Source organism: Linepithema humile, chromosome 5 (assembly GCF_040581485.1).
Source record: "Linepithema humile isolate Giens D197 chromosome 5, Lhum_UNIL_v1.0, whole genome shotgun sequence".
Lineage (NCBI taxonomy): Eukaryota > Metazoa > Arthropoda > Insecta > Hymenoptera > Formicidae > Linepithema > Linepithema humile.
The window spans coordinates 10,000,466-10,016,707 of record NC_090132.1 but is presented as its reverse complement, the minus strand read 5'-3'; the positions used below and the strand labels follow the sequence as shown (position 1 = coordinate 10,016,707).

The 16,242-nt window shown below is 30.5% G+C and overlaps 2 protein-coding genes across 4 annotated transcripts; both read right to left on the bottom strand.

Annotated features, from left to right (window-relative positions):
- Positions 1-7,584: 7,584 nt before the first annotated feature.
- LOC105667974 (ester hydrolase C11orf54 homolog) lies at positions 7,585-11,380 on the bottom strand. Of its 2 annotated transcripts, none has more exons than XM_067356035.1 (7): positions 11,104-11,380; positions 10,686-10,806; positions 10,523-10,601; positions 10,312-10,463; positions 9,830-10,106; positions 9,539-9,729; positions 7,585-9,240 (listed from the first exon to the last, which is right to left on the bottom strand). In XM_067356035.1, the coding sequence occupies exons 2-7, from the start codon at positions 10,776-10,778 to the stop codon at positions 9,103-9,105; spliced, it is 930 nt and encodes a 309-aa protein (XP_067212136.1). In that variant the 5' UTR covers positions 10,779-10,806; positions 11,104-11,380; the 3' UTR covers positions 7,585-9,102. The 2 variants fall into 2 exon arrangements, with proteins under 2 accessions (XP_067212136.1, XP_012215547.1); XM_012360124.2 differs by having other exon boundaries at positions 7,596-9,240; positions 10,523-10,621; positions 11,104-11,222.
- A 115-nt stretch (positions 11,381-11,495) lies between these two features.
- LOC137000148 (ester hydrolase C11orf54 homolog) lies at positions 11,496-15,531 on the bottom strand. Of its 2 annotated transcripts, none has more exons than XM_067356033.1 (7): positions 15,247-15,531; positions 14,856-14,976; positions 14,689-14,787; positions 14,475-14,629; positions 13,993-14,269; positions 13,702-13,892; positions 11,496-13,403 (listed from the first exon to the last, which is right to left on the bottom strand). In XM_067356033.1, exons 2-7 carry the CDS (start codon positions 14,965-14,967, stop codon positions 13,266-13,268), a joined length of 972 nt encoding a protein of 323 aa, XP_067212134.1. In that variant the 5' UTR covers positions 14,968-14,976; positions 15,247-15,531; the 3' UTR covers positions 11,496-13,265. The 2 variants fall into 2 exon arrangements, with proteins under 2 accessions (XP_067212134.1, XP_067212135.1); XM_067356034.1 differs by having other exon boundaries at positions 11,496-13,357.
- Between the last annotated feature and the right edge of the window lie 711 nt (positions 15,532-16,242).

Here is a 16,242-nt window from a genome sequence, read left to right as displayed (position 1 = left end):
CGCTATTTATCGAAATCGAATTTAAATCGAGTTAAAATCGATTTCGATAAATATCTAGTGTTGAGAATATCGAGAGGTGGTGTGAGTTGCGGCGATATGGAGTTGTTTACATCGTCGCTTATTATCCCGAGGGCCTTATATTTCCCCACTTTCTTACACATTGGCGCGCACATTCCACGCATTCCTTCTAAATCTCTGCAACGTAGTTTAGGCTTATTCTTGTTTTTCGCACGGCGGTACTCAGAGCGGATTGGGGCATATCGCCACATTATTCTCATTATCCCAACTACTCTTCCATATTACATCTTTATTATTCCTTAGTTATAATTGTCTTTTGAAGTCACTATCTCAAAGAGATAAAATTATTTTTTTTAAATATCCTTCCGCCATTTTTTACAGAATGGTCTGATATATCCGTGTGATGATATCCGAGTATTATCTTCGTTCTCATATGATGAAATACGTGTCGGGAGTGCCGTATAAAATATCGCGCGATAATAATCACTTGTGTTTTCGCGAGTGAATCGCATTCCTACGGAACTGACAATGAGAGCAAGAGCAGGCTCAGGACGAGCATCGGGCATCGTCGAAGCAGTTTTGAGGTATTCATCGTTTTATTTATTATCTATTAATTGCAAAATATAATATAGTATAATTACATAAAATATTTGAAATTTTTAGTAAAACTTTTACAATATTTAATATTTATGATTATTAAATAATTTTATATATTTATTATTATTTCAAACAATTAAATTTTTGATTATTCTTTCATTAACTATTTGCTTAAAAGACAAATAAAAAGTTCAATTTGTACAATTTTTTTTTATATTAATTAATTTAAAAGCTGGTATAATTTGAATGTTTTTTTGTATTTTACAGATTATAGAACAGTATAACAACCGCTGCTGCACATCGTGATCGATAAGTGAATCTGATCTTATTTTAATATTTTTATATTAAGTTAATGGATCTAAAATGATACACTCTTAATTAACACACATTGTAGAACGTACATTGCTTTTAATATTCATTGTAAAAATTTCATTATTTTTTTATTAATTGCATAGAAATGTTTTATTTATAAAGTATTTTATATAATTTTGTTTAATTATGTTAGTTTCACTTTAAAAGTATTTATAACTAATTTTGTTTTGCAATTTGTTAAAAAATATGATTTGCAGAGTATGAAAGTCTGTATGTAAGAATATTTCACGAAGGAACATTTGTTGCTTTTTCACATTTATTTTTAATCAATTTGAGAATAAAAAAAATTTCTTTACGTTTTTTATTGCTCTCATAAATATAAATTCAATAAAATATTATTAACTTTAACACGTAGAAAGCTGATCATACATAAAGTAAATCATACAATATGATATTATAAGTAGAAATAAAAGTTACATTATTTTTCATAGATCCATTATCTTAAAATGCGTAGGCTAGGACTTAGATTAGTTGACCAATATTTAACCCTGGAATATTACGCACACTACGATGCATATATTTTATATATTAATTTATGATAATCAGTTGTTTTTTTGCATTTTAACGATCGCGATGTTATTCGGTGATTTTAGTTTTACAATTCTGTCTTCGAACGTGATTTCCGCGGAAACGGTGAGAAATACTAACTTCTTTCCGGTCTCATTCGATTTTCAAGACCTAAGTTTGCCTATCTATCGCGATTCTGTTTCTTATTATTTTTATATATTTTTTTATGATGAGGAAAAAAGTAAAAAGTAAAATGTGTACCATTGTGGAAAAAATTTGAGAAAAGAATAAGAAATAAAACATATTAATATATACATATAATATATATATATATATATATATATATAATATTAAAATAAAGAAATATGAGTTTGTTATGTTTTTCTTAACAAAGTAAGCAGTTGGCATTTTTATATCTTTTTGGGGTTGAATATTGTATAAATTGGCGCAGAAAAACAATGTTCAGGAAACATATTTTTTAATAACATAAATTAAAAATATCATATAGCCATAATCGAAATAATTTATGCAATGAAAAAGCGCGATTCCAGTTAACGATTGTTGAATAAATTAATTATTTCTATGCGCCAATTTTATCTTACATTGGTCTTTCCTCGCCTACTCATGCATCCGTGGTCCCATGGCTTAATTGATTCCATGGTCGAGCATGGAAATTCGAAATTCGTGGTCCCATCAATGGTGGTCGAGCACGGATCTCGAAATAATGTTGATAACGATCGACCACCAAATAATGGTCGACTATCAACACCAATTTCGGACACAAATAGCGGAAACTGAGCCGAGCTCTGCGCTATGTATTTTGCGAAAAACGTCGAGAGAATCGATCTCGATTTTTGGATGTAAACAGCGGAAACTGAGCTCAGTTCTGCGCTAAGCATCCTGCATAAATATATTTTATTCTCGCGCTTGAAACAAAGGCACTTTTTAATGTTAGGATAGGATAATTATAGGAGAGACATAAAATAGGCATGAGATTTAATTTATATTTGCAATTAACATAAAGATGTTTTCTAACGCAATAAGGTAGGATAATTTCGGGTGGGACATAAATTGTACGTGAAAAGTACATGAAATATGATTTATTCTATACATATGTATGTCGAAATAAATGTATTTTCCAAATTAACGACACTTGCGATTAATAAAATGCGCTAAACTCTTCGGTTTTTGCTTGCTAATCAATAAATGATCGTATACTTTAATTTAATTGAGTTCTAATTGAGTAATTTTTTGAATGTCAGTTCCTAACAAATTTACAACAGGAACTTATTTATTTCGACGTGTAACGAGAAAATATAATTTTTATGTTACTTTCTTTTCTCAAATCAAGATGACCTTAGTAAGAAATTAGGAATTTTTGATTCGAAATAATCAAATTTCGGGCATTACTATAAATCACGTGACATATTAAACAATATTATTGTTAAACCATTAGTTTTTCAAATCTAATCTTCCTAGTTTTCTCTAAATATTGGTCGTTGTGTCGTTTATCAATGCTAAATTGCCGATATCGGGCACATATTAGTTCGTATTTTCAATTGGCAAATTTTTCCTCGATAGCTTTTCACGATTCTATAACGAATGAACATCTCACAAATATATCTTTCAGCGCTTTGATCGATTTCAATCCTCTTTGAAGCGCAAAGGATATTTATCCGTGTGTACGCGGCGTGATATACTATCTGCACCCTCATTATACACGCACACATACGCTTCATGATCAAGTATTTTGCGTGAGAGCAACGCACACACGATCACGTACGTTTGATACACATGCGCACGCAATAATGGTCGCACGTGTACAAGGTGGAGTATCGGAGATGCTAGTAGCAACCACGTCATCATGCGGCGTATGCAATTACGTTCACGCGTATTACGTTTCGCACGTAAATCGAAAGCGCGCGACCGCGGCTTTTATCACATCCATTTAAACGTCGAACACATTCGCACAGATTAGCGAAGAGAGGACGGCATGCAACTTTCGCCGAACTCCGCCGTATTTCTAATTTCACGCCGATAACAGATCGGCTGATATATTTGCGCCGAATGCGCGCAGATCAGCGGTCAATTTATCACTATCGGATCCGCGTTTGGTCCCGTGGAAATACGGTTGCCTTAAATTGGAGCTGTCGGGGGCCGCCGGGGAAGTTCGCGGGCGCATTTCGTTTCGCCGAGGCGGAACTTTATCGACGCGAGGTGACACCCATCTTTTTTTCAAGTTCTTTTTTCTTGGCAACCGTCTTGGCGTTTTTCACCACGTGTCTCTCATCTTTCTCTCTTTTTTTTTTTCATTCTCTCTTTCTCGAAAACTATTCCGCGAAAATTACTTAGCGGGGTGGACTTTTACTTCTGTATTTCGCGAACGCGTTAGACGAGTCAATTGTTTTAATGCCATTTACCGCACCTGCAGCTACACGATTTTAATGATTAAATACTTGCCTAATGCAAAGGCGTTGCGCGTTTACGTCCTAGTGCCTGCTATAATAGCTGTTAAGCTAGGAATTTATCGTCGGGGATTATATCATAAAAATATATTAAAGGGATGATTTTAAATCAAGGAAATAGTCGTCGGTATTTAAGCAAGGACTGCTAAGATTAATTGCTTATAGTTATAACGATCGAATTTTGCGAGAACCAAATGCAGTTTCGACGTATTTATAATTTAAGAAGCAAAATATTTTGAGTTATATTCTTATTAACATATTAATTTTTAATAATATAACATTATGAAATGTAATATTGTATGCTATATAATGTTATATTACATTTACAATGAACATTAGAAGATAAAATAAAAGGCATGAAAAGTAATAACATACTTAGCAACATCTGGTTAGTATAATGAGACGGAAAATAAACTATTAAAAAGTTTCTCTTTCTTTCGACCTTTTCTTTGATGCTTTTCGAAGAGACTCGGTGCTTTTTATTCGCATTCCGGTTTAAGATTTGAAGGAGTTCCGAAGAGAGAAACAGGTATAAAAAGAAGGTGATAAATTCCGCTGGTGCCAAAAGGCAAGTAGAACTGCAAACGAGAGCGCCAAGATAAAAGAGTTCGAAGTGTCGATTATACAAAAGTAAATTATGTTTCCTTTAATGTCATTTTTCACCGTTGCATTTACGATATACATCTCTGATGTTCTTTTTTAATCGATTAAAGAAATTTCTCATTCATTCTCTTGATGTAGAAAGCGTTTATAATTATTGTCTGAAAAGTCTGTAAAGAGCGTCTGCAGAAGCCGCTTTAAAACTTTTAATACAAATTACTGTCTTTGTACACAATAAAAAACGTCGCTGGGCATTATTGATCGGATATTATAACGTATCGTAATGTCACTGATCGAAATTCATGAAACAAAAACACTTTATAATTTACATTTAGAAATTAGAGAGGCTACTAAAGAAGGAATTTTGTAAGTCTGACCACGTGCAAGTACGCGGTTTTGCAATGCCTGGCCTTTAGAATTTTCAAATTCCTCGTGGATCGCGTCAAAGGGATCGGTTCGCCGATACCTACCACTTAAACGAATACACTTCGTGGATGTTGGCGTGGATCGAAAGAAAAAGGAGGAAAACGTATCTCATGCGCTTGGAACTCTTAGCACGTGCGATCCTTGTACCAGCTTCTCTGCACACGTTTCCGCGGCCTTGCAAAGCAGCTACGTGAAATTCAAACTAGGTTTCATATATTACAAATATACCTGGTTCTTTCTCATGTTGCGAGACGAATGGTGATTCCTTTTTCTTGTCAAGCGTGATTATTTTTCATATAGTCTCGTATACTAAAATTGATGAATAATAGACATTCCTTTTGTTTCCTTTTGTTTGTTGATTTTTTCAGCAATATCGAGACATTGATAATTTTTTTGGAGTTATTACATTTCAACAACTAAATTTCAGAGGCCATAATACTTTCCATTAATTTTCCACAGCAAAATATCAAGTTTTTTATTAAATTTTTTATTAAAGAAGAATCAATTATTTTGAAAAAAGCAAACAATTTTAATTATCTTTGTAAATTTTTTATGAAGATTTTTAATTCTTACTTTAGTCAATTACACTGTAAGAACAAATTAAACTTTTTGTTTAGATCATAAACCAGACAAGATAATTCTTATAGCTTTTTGTCGTTGAAAACGAATTCGCTAATGAAATTGCCTTATCGCTAATGATGTTGTCACGTCACATTTTTAAGATACTTAAGCTCAAAAGTATCCAAAAATGCCATTTTCGACACCTTTAGGTTCAATTCTCTCTAAAATGTGACGTGATAGAGCAATTTTATTAACGGATTCGTTTTCAGCGACAAAAAATCTATAATAATCATCTTGTCTGGTTTGTGGTCTAAAATTCGTGTCACACGATGTTATTAGCAAAACCATATTATTAAAAATTATGAAAAATTTACGGATATAAATATTCTAAAGTAATCTAGCAAACTCTTACTTTTTCTCTTCTTTTTCTATATTCATATAAAAATAATAAATAATGTACTTTATGTAGTCAGAGAACACTGCCACTTTGTACTCTTATCACGTACGTGGGTTTACCAGATGTAGGAATTTACATACGTAGTTATAGATAGACGTATGGCTCTGCAGTACATCGAGACAAATTGTATCTCTTTATATTGCGAATAGTAGAAATTGCTGTCCCGCGCAGTGTCCGAGACACCTCACACGGGTTTTTTTTTTAATAAAGCAGAAATAAACGGTTAAACACGTTTTTTATTAATCTATCATTATTGCATTTTGTATTGATTCACTGATTGTCACAACAATTAATTAATTATACCGAACGACGAAAGTTTGAGATTTTTAACGGATAACAAAGTGGAGTATCCCAGACATTGCATCTGCTATGCAAAACAACGTAGAATGTTGCGGTTTTAAATTGAAGAATACAGAGTTTTGAGCGGCGCACTTCATTATAATCATAAATTCCTGAATTCTTGAAAAGTTTGAAGTTTATATTTTCATAGAGATGATTTTATAAAGCTAACTATTTGTTAACATCTCCAATTCTTAATAATACAAAATATTAAAATAAAATTGAAATTAAGTTTATATTAAACGTTATATTAAATTAAAATATAAATAAACTTTCAAAATTTATTTTTATTATTATACACTCTTCAAATTTTACATAAAAACTTTTTTAATATACAATAACTATGTATATTATGCCGTTCTTTTAGCTTTGATTTCTTTGGTATTATTTATTGGTTTGTAACAAGCGCGAAGTTTTCGGGATGGTTTGTATTCCATAATTTATATCCCAGAACCGGAATAATTCTTTTCATGTTACATTATCCCAAATAACTGAGATAATTTATCCCAGATGTTGTAATTTTATCATTATATTATCACATCGAAAAGCAAGAATTCGCGCAACTTTCGTTCCGACACGTGCCGCAAAACAATTTCCTCTATTATCGCAAAACTTGGGAGAAAAACTTTTTTGATGTAATAAAAAACGGCGGCGCAAACTCAACTTGATCTGCAATTAAGATATCGCGGCAAACTTTCGTCACGATTGATAGAAATTTGACTTCGTGGAAAATTTCAAAACATTTCCATCACGTATTTCACAAGTTTCATTTTTACGTATGTGATATCTAAACTTTTGTGGTTGAATTCGTAAGAGCGCGCGATGGCAATTTCCGTGAATTCTTACACGTCTCATTTGTGTTCGATTCAATACTGATTAATTTAACTTGCCATGAATTATGAAAAATATATATTTTGTACATTTTGTTAAGAGTGTAGAAATCTATATTACAAGTGACAAAAAGCTTTGCAATTTTATCGATTTAAAAATATAATTAAGTTAATTGCTTTTAATTTATCGCAAATTATTAGATGTGCTATTGTAAATACATAAAAAGATAATAGATAGAATAGAATAGGGAATATGTGACAAGGGAAATGTTATTAATAAAGCCGTGATAATGTTCTGTATCATTTATTGACATATGCGAAGAAATAAAAATATATATTGTATCATAATCGGTAAAAACAGTTTTGATTTCTTAGTTGGACATATATCTAATTAGATGATATAAAAACTTAAAATATCTATACCCAATTTTTTGATAACATAATTTAAAATTTTCAAAAAATTAGGCATTTCTTTATATTTTCTGATTTTGATATATCTTTTGTTTATTACAACATGAGTACATTAAACTAGCACATTTATAAATAATTAAAATAGGTGAAGAATGATCATTTTTAAAAATTTTATTAAGAAATTAAGGGAGCAATTTTTTCTTACGTATTTAAAAAAAAATTTTTTAATTTATACTTGTTTTAATTTTTTATATAAGCTGGTTACATATAATTGTTTAACTTTTCATACATGCTGGCTAGATACAGCGTTTAAATAGATATATCAGTTTTTCAATTATATTTTTATACATTTGAGAAAGCAATGCATATTAGATTGATGAATGAAGAATATAAAAAAACGATCAAGATATTTCTGAAAGATAAGATTGATTGATAAGATTGAAATTCAATGAATTGGCTTTCTTGCCGATATTATCATTATTTCAACTTAATTAAATTTTTGGTGTTATTTCAAATAAAATGTAAATTTATATTTATGAAAAATGTAATTGTTTGAGTTAAATTCGAGAATATGCCTATATATAACGTTTCATGAATTGTATTTGGTATTTTTTTATCAGACTGAATTCATAATACTATAAAGATTACAAAAATTATGAGGATTGCAGGCATGTTACATAATTTTAATTTTTTGAGAAGAAATTATCAAAAAGAAATAGAATATTTTGTTAATACGTTATTTTTAGATTTGACGTGAATAATATAAAATGTGTTTATTGCGTAATACTAACAAGACGTCAGAGTTGAATTAATATGAAATATTACGTACTCTCTAAATTTCTTGGAGTGGAATCTTACTCTTTTGGCGTGAAAAGTCATTCCAAGTAATAATGAAAATACCGCCAGTCGAAGTGGAGTGAAGTTTTATTTTTCAAAACAGTGATATCGGGATGTCTTAAAGATGTCATTTTTGATCTTTTTTTGACACGATGTCCTCATCTTTAAGACGACTTATCCCCCGACATCTTGAAGATTTTGGACATGCGTATTGTTTGGAATTTTGTTAATGTTTTCGATAGCAATTAGTTACTTTCACTATCCCGAATTACGTACAAAATACATTAATTTCCCCCAGTTTTGACACTACCAACGAGAAGGCGATTTTTATTTTAAGTTGGAGTGAAGTTTGGAGCGCTAACTCCACATGGAGTGTGGTCAGTGACTCCATGATTAAAGTGAAAATTTCACTCGAAAAAATTTACAGAGTAATGATTTCTTTAATAATTATCTTACTTTTTATATATCAAATAAGAAAAGAAAGCTGTATTTTTCCCACAAAATCATAAGAGTTTTTCTGTAGTTATATCGTATTATTATAAATATTATAACATAATATTTATAACATATTGTTCAAAGATATTATATATAAAAATATGTAACACAACCCTGCTAAACAATGCAAAGGAATTGTTCTTAAGTATTTTATTATTGAATTTTATTGAGTCATCTAATTGATTATTTAAGAGGTTAGGTGATAGAGATATTCCGCTGTATTGAAATATCCTACATATTCTGTTTCGTCCGGTGTTACATCCTTAGCAAATCGTCCGCCTACATTGTTTTCCGAGAAAGTGTAAAAACAATGACGTGGGTATAGCTAAAAAATTATATTATAGTCAAGCATAACTGCATGAAACTTTAGTATTTCTAGTTGTATATTATTTCATTTTGTATATAATATAAATGTAAATATAAAAATAAATTATTATTCTAATTTGATTAGCGCGAATACATGTAATTAACTGAAGAGAAAAAAATGAAAGAATTAAAATTTATTGTTTAAATACAGCCTATTTGACGTTTGAAGATCATAAAATGTTAATCTAAATATTGATTATCTCTTAGTATCTACGTTTGAACAATGTAAAGAAATAATTTATGTAATCATAACGTACCTTGTCCCAGAAAGTTGCTTTGCTACCGAGAATTGTACCAAAAGCTGTTATATTCGATGTACAATTTATGGCACGATGTTCCACCCGGTTAAGAAGATCGTTCGATGAGATTATTTGATTCTCTGGAATTTTATTTGATATAACAGATACCAACATTTCTCCTTTGTTTATCAATAATACACCACCTAGGCCTGTAAATCGGATACAGAAAAATTGCTTTAGCACTAACTTAATTATCGTGTTTTCAATTTTTTTGTTTAATTGAATATATTTAATTGTATTGTCTCTTACCAACAAGTTTGTTTTTAACACCATAATACGAATAGAGTATTTTCCCTATTATCGATATGATATTGGGTCTCGGAGATTTGCGCTTTTTAGCTTGTACTTCAAGAACTGGTCCTGGTCTACCTTCACTCATAAAGAAGTTGCCAATTGTACAGCATGTCATTTGGTCGGGTTCTTTCATAATTTCCACTATTCCCGAGTCAGTCAAACTTCTTACATAAGCAAGGCGACTCGCGTTATTAATTTGTTCAGGCCGTGAAAATGTAGCATTCATGATGAGCTGCAACAGCAATTCACCGTAAAAATTAGCGATATTATTGAGACCTTGAAGCTTGAATTAAAAACAATATAAAGATTAATAAAAAATAAGGGAAATTAAAGTAAAACTAAAACAGCGATAAATCGTTACAAGCACGTAACAAGCTGTTGTCATATTCTAGAAGTCGATTTGTTGTCTTATGCGTAATAGTATCAGTAATGCATACATAGCCATTGGACGGCAGATTCGGCTTTGCACCGAATCCCCCTCCGATGAGAAAGGAATCGTAAGGAAAATTCTGAAGAAAATAATTCATATTCCACTTTCTCTGCGTCGTCTTCGAGTCGCATCTTATAATTGCCGTGTTGCCGTGCAGTCCTGTAAATTTGATCTATGTTGTATTTTAAACGCAAAATTAGGAATTCTAGATTTCTCACCATTTGCAGCAAGATTGAAGGGTTCTTTCGTCAACTGTGGACAGCTAGTTATTTTGACCACAACGTCCTCGAAACTCTTCTTTAATGTCACAGTTAGAACTATTGTCAAATAATAATGAATGCATTTAAATATGTACTGAATTAAGTTTTTTAAATTACGTACGTTTTTGCAATTCTTGGAGACTAGGTTGATACAATATCTCTTTTGGGAAATTATGTATCCAATTACTGTTGCCACAATGTTCACAATATCCATCTTTTATATTATGCTGCATGATGCCCAACTTGAATCGAACATGATATTTTTTTACGTATATTTATATGGTTTTAAGACGAAACGATCGAGGATGTAGAAAATCATAATAATATTTAATAATGTATTGTGTGGTTTTTTTTAAGGAGAAGCAATAAGAATAAAAAATGCAAATTATTAAAGCGCAAAAAATATCGTAAATTAATATGCAAAACACATATTTAGTCACAATTTCGATAATTAATACATATATACAATTTCGATATTTAATACATATATGAGGCCGGATTTTGAACTAAGACATTAATGGTTAAAAATTTGTACTTACTAAAGATGTGGTGCAAAATCAATTCCAACGTACGCTTGCAAATATTTAAAACCTTTATTATTTTATTAGCACGACGAAAACACGTTTCTGATTCCGTAGCTAGTACATATATGAGAAATTTGTTAATATATTTTTACTTCAGCACAGAAGAGGTCGTGAATCATAACAGAAAACGTTTTTACGCACGTGATATCTAAACTTTTGTGGTTGAATTTGTAAGAGTGGGCAATGGCAATTTCCGTGAATTTTTACACGTCTCATTTGTGTTCGATTCAATACTGATTAATTTAACTTGCCATAAATTATGAAAAATATATATTTTGTACATTTTGTTAAGAGTGTAGAAATCTATATTACAAGTGACAAAAAGCTTTGCAATTTTATCGATTTAAAAATATAATTAAGTTAATTGCTTTTAATTTATCGCAAATTATTAGATGTGCTATTGTAAATACATAAAAAGATAATAGATAGAATAGAATAGGGAATATGTGACAAGGGAAATGTTATTAATAAAGCCGTGATAATGTTCTGTATCATTTATTGACATATGCGAAGAAATAAAAATATATATTGTATCATAATCGGTAAAAACAGTTTTGATTTCTTAGTTGGACATATATCTAACTAGATGATATAAAAACTTAAAATATATATACCCAATTTTTTGATAACATAATTTAAAATTTTTTAAAAATTAGGCACTTTTTTATATTTTCTGATTTGGATGTATCTTTTGTTTATTACAACATGAGTACATTAAACTAGCACATTTACAAATAATTAAAATAGGTGAAGAATGATCATTTTTAAAAATTTTATTAAGAAATTAAGGGAGCAATTTTTTCTTACGTAATTTAAAAAAAAATTTTTTAATTTATACTTGTTTTAATTTTTTATATAAGCTGGTTAGATATAATTGTTTAACTTTTCATACATGCTGGCTAGATATAGCGTTTAAATAAATATATCAGTTTTTCAATTATATTTTTATACATTTAAGAAAGCAATGCATATTAGACTGATGAATGAAGAATATAAAAAAACGATCAAGATATTTCTGAAAGATAAGATTGATTGATAAGATTGAAATTCAATGAATTGGCTTTTTTGCCGATATTATCATTATTTTAACTTAATTAAATTTTTGGTGTAATTTCAAATAAAATGTAAATTTATATTTATGAAAAATGTAACTGTTTGAGTTAAATTTGAGAATATGCCTATATATAACGTTTCATGCAGTGTATATGGTATTTTTTTATTACACTGAATTCATAATACTATGAAAATTACAAAAATTATGAGGATTGCATGCATGTTACATAATTTCAATTTTTTAAAAAGAATTTTTCAAAAAAAAAACAGAATATTTCATTAATACGTTATTTTTAGATTTGACGTGAATAATATAAAATGTGTTTATTGCGTAATACAAACAAGACGTCAGAGTTGAATTAATATAAAATATTACGTATTCTCTAAATTTCTTGGCGTGCAATCTCACTCTTTTGGAGTGAAAAGTCATTCAAGTAATAATAAATATACTGCCCGTCGAAGTGGAGTGAAATTCTATTTTTCAAAAAAGTGAAACCGGGACGTCTTAAAGATGTCATTTTTAACACCTTTTTGACACGATGTTTACATCTTTAAGACGTCTAATTCCCCGACATCTTAAAGATTTTGGATATGCGTATTGTCTGGGATTTTGTTAATGTTTTCGATAGCAATTAATTACTTTCACTATCCCTAATTACGTACAAAATATATTAACCTCCCCCGGTTTTGACACTACCAACGAGAAAGCGATTTTCATTTTAAGTTGGAGTGAAGTTTGGAGCGCTAACTCCACATGGAGTGTGGTCAGTGATGATTAGAGTAAAAATTTCACTTCAAAAAATTTAGAGAGTAATGATTTTTTAAATGATTATCTTACTTTTCATATATGAAATGAGAAGAGAAAGCTGTATTTTTCTCACAAAATCATAAGAGTTTTTCTGTAGTTATATCGTATTATTATAAATATTATAACATAATATTTATAACATATTATTCAAAGATATCATATATAAAAATACGTAACACATATCTGCTAAACAATGCAAAAGAATTGTTCTTAAGTATTTTATTATTGAATTTTATTGAGTCATCTAATTGATTATTTAAGAGGTTAGGTGATAGAGATATTCCGCTGTATTGAAATATCCTACATATTCTGTTTCGTCCGGTGTGACATCCTTAACAAATCGTCCGCCTATATTGTTTTCCGAGAAAGTGAAAAAACTATGACATGGATATGGCTAAAAAATTATATTATAGTCAAGCATAACTGCATGAAACTTTAGTATTTCTAGTTGTATATTATTTCATTTTGTATATAATATAAATGTAAATATAAAAATAAATTATTATTTTAATTTGATTAGCGCGAATACATGTAATTATCTGAAGAGAAAAAAATGAAAGAATTAAAATTTATTGTTTAAATACAGCCTTTTTGACGTTTGAAGACCATAAAATGTTAATCTAAATATTGATTATCTCTTAGTATCTACATTTGAACAATGTAACAAAATAATTTATGTAATCATAACGTACCGCGCTCAACAAAGTTTCTTTGCTACCGACAACTGTACCAAAAGCTGTTATATTCGATGTACAATTTATGGGACGATGTTCCACTCGGTTAAGAAGATCGTTCGATGAGATTATTTGATTCTCTGGAATATTATTTGATATAACAGATACCAACACTTCTCCTTTGTTTATCAATAATACACCACCTAGGCCTGTGAATTGGATACGGAAAAATTGCTTTAGCACTAACTTAATTATCATGTTTTTAATTTTTTTGTTCAATTGAATATGTTTAATTGTATTGTCTCTTACCAACAACTTTGTCTTTAATTTTATAATTCAAATAGAGTGCTTTCCCTATTATCGATATGATATTGGTTCTCGAATATTTGCGCTTTTTAGCTCGTACTTCAAGAACTAGTCCTGGTCTACCTTCACTCATAAAGAAGTTGCCAGTTGCACAGCATGTCATTTGGTCGGGTTCTTTCATAATTTCCACTATTCCCGAGTCAGTGAAACTTCTTACATAAGCAAGGCGACTCGCGTTATTAATTTGTTCAGGCCGTGAGAATGTAGCATTCATGATGAGCTGTAACAGCAATTCACAGTAAAAATTAGCGATACTATTGAGACCTTGAAGCTTGAATTAAAAACAATATAAAGATTAATAAGAAAAAAGTGAAATTAAAGTAAAACTAAAACAGCGATAAATCGTAACAAGTACGTAACAAGCTGTTGTCATATTCTAGAAGTCGATTTGTTGTCTTATGCGTAATAGTATCAGTAATGCATACATAGCCATTGGACGGCAGATTCGGCTTTGCACCGAATCCCCCTCCGATGAGAAAGGAATCGTAAGGAATATTCTGAAGAAAATATTTCATATTCCACTTTCTCTGCGTCATCGTTTTCGTGTCGCATCTTATAATTGCCGTGTTGCCATGCAGTCCTGTAAATTTGATCTATGTTGTATTTTAAACGCAAAATCAGGAACTCTAGATTTCTCACCATTCGCAGCAAGATTGAAGGGTTCCTTCGTCAACTGTGGACAGCTGGTTATTTTGACTTTCACGTCCTCGAAAACCACCTTTAATGCCACAGTTAGAACTATTGTCGAATAATAATGAATGCATTTAAATATGTGGGCACTGAATTAGGTTTTATAAATTACGTACCCGTTTGCAATTCTTCGAGACAAGGTTGATACAATATCTCTATTGCGAAATTCTGTGTGCAACTATTGCCGCTAGAATGTTCACAATGTTCATCTTCTTTATTATTCTGCATGATGCCCAACTTGAATCGAACATGATATTTACTTATGTATATTTATGTGGTTTTAAGACGAAACGATCGAGGATGTAGAAAATCATAACAATATTTAATAATGTATTGTATGGTTTTTTTTTTTAAGGAGAAGCAATAAGAATAAAAAATGCGAATTTAAAGTGCAAAAAATATCGTAAATCAATATGCAAAACATATTTGACCACAATTTTGATATTTAATGTTTATATGAGGCCGGATTTTGAACTAAGACATTAACGATTAATAATTTGTACTTACTAAAGATGTGGTGCAAAATCAATTCCAATGTACGTTTCAAAGATTTAAAACTTTTATTATTTTATTAGCACGACAAAAACACGTTTCTGTTTTCGTAGCTTGTACAGATATGAGATATTCGTTTATATATTCTTATTTCGGCACAGAGGAGCCCTGGTAGAAAAATCACCATGGTGCTAGGCTGGCGCTAACTTACTTGCCCCACTGTCTGATAAGGAGCTAGTATGGCATGCAGACTGGCGCCAGACACAAAATCATCACATTCTTCCAGTCTAATACCCGACTTAATCGATAGTCAGGCGTTAGCTAGCTCTAGTATAGTGCTATATAGCCGTGGTGTGACGCACGCTAGTTCTGATGTTGTACTATCTAGCCATGCCAGAAATTCCATGTCAGAAATTATCTTTTTCCAGCCTTGAATAGCGCCTGACTAGAAGTAGTCTGGAGTAAATTAGCGCCAGGCTACTTCTAGTCAGACATTATTAACATAGTATATTTCTAGCGCCTTGCTAGATATAGCTTGACGCTGATTCGCGCCACTAAATTTATTATATCAAAACTAAATTTATTATATTAAATGGGGATACAACATATGACAGTCAAGATGGGAGCTAGCAAAACATCAGGATCTAGCATGGCACTTTCTACCAGCGAGGTCGTGAATCATAACAGAAAACGTTTTTACGCACGTGATACCTAAACTTTTGTGGTTGAATTTGTAAGAGTGGGCAATGGCAATTTCCTTGAATTTTTACACGTCTCATTTGTGTTCGATTCAATACTGATTAATTTAACTTGCCATGAATTATGAAAAATATATATTTTATACATTTTGTTAAGAGTGTAGAAATCTATATTACAACAAGTGACAAAAAGCTTTGCAATTTTATCGATTTAAAAATATAATTAAGTTAATTGCTTTTAATTTATCGCAAATTATTAGATATGCTATTGCAAATACATAAAAGAGATAATAGATAGAATGCTATTGCAAAT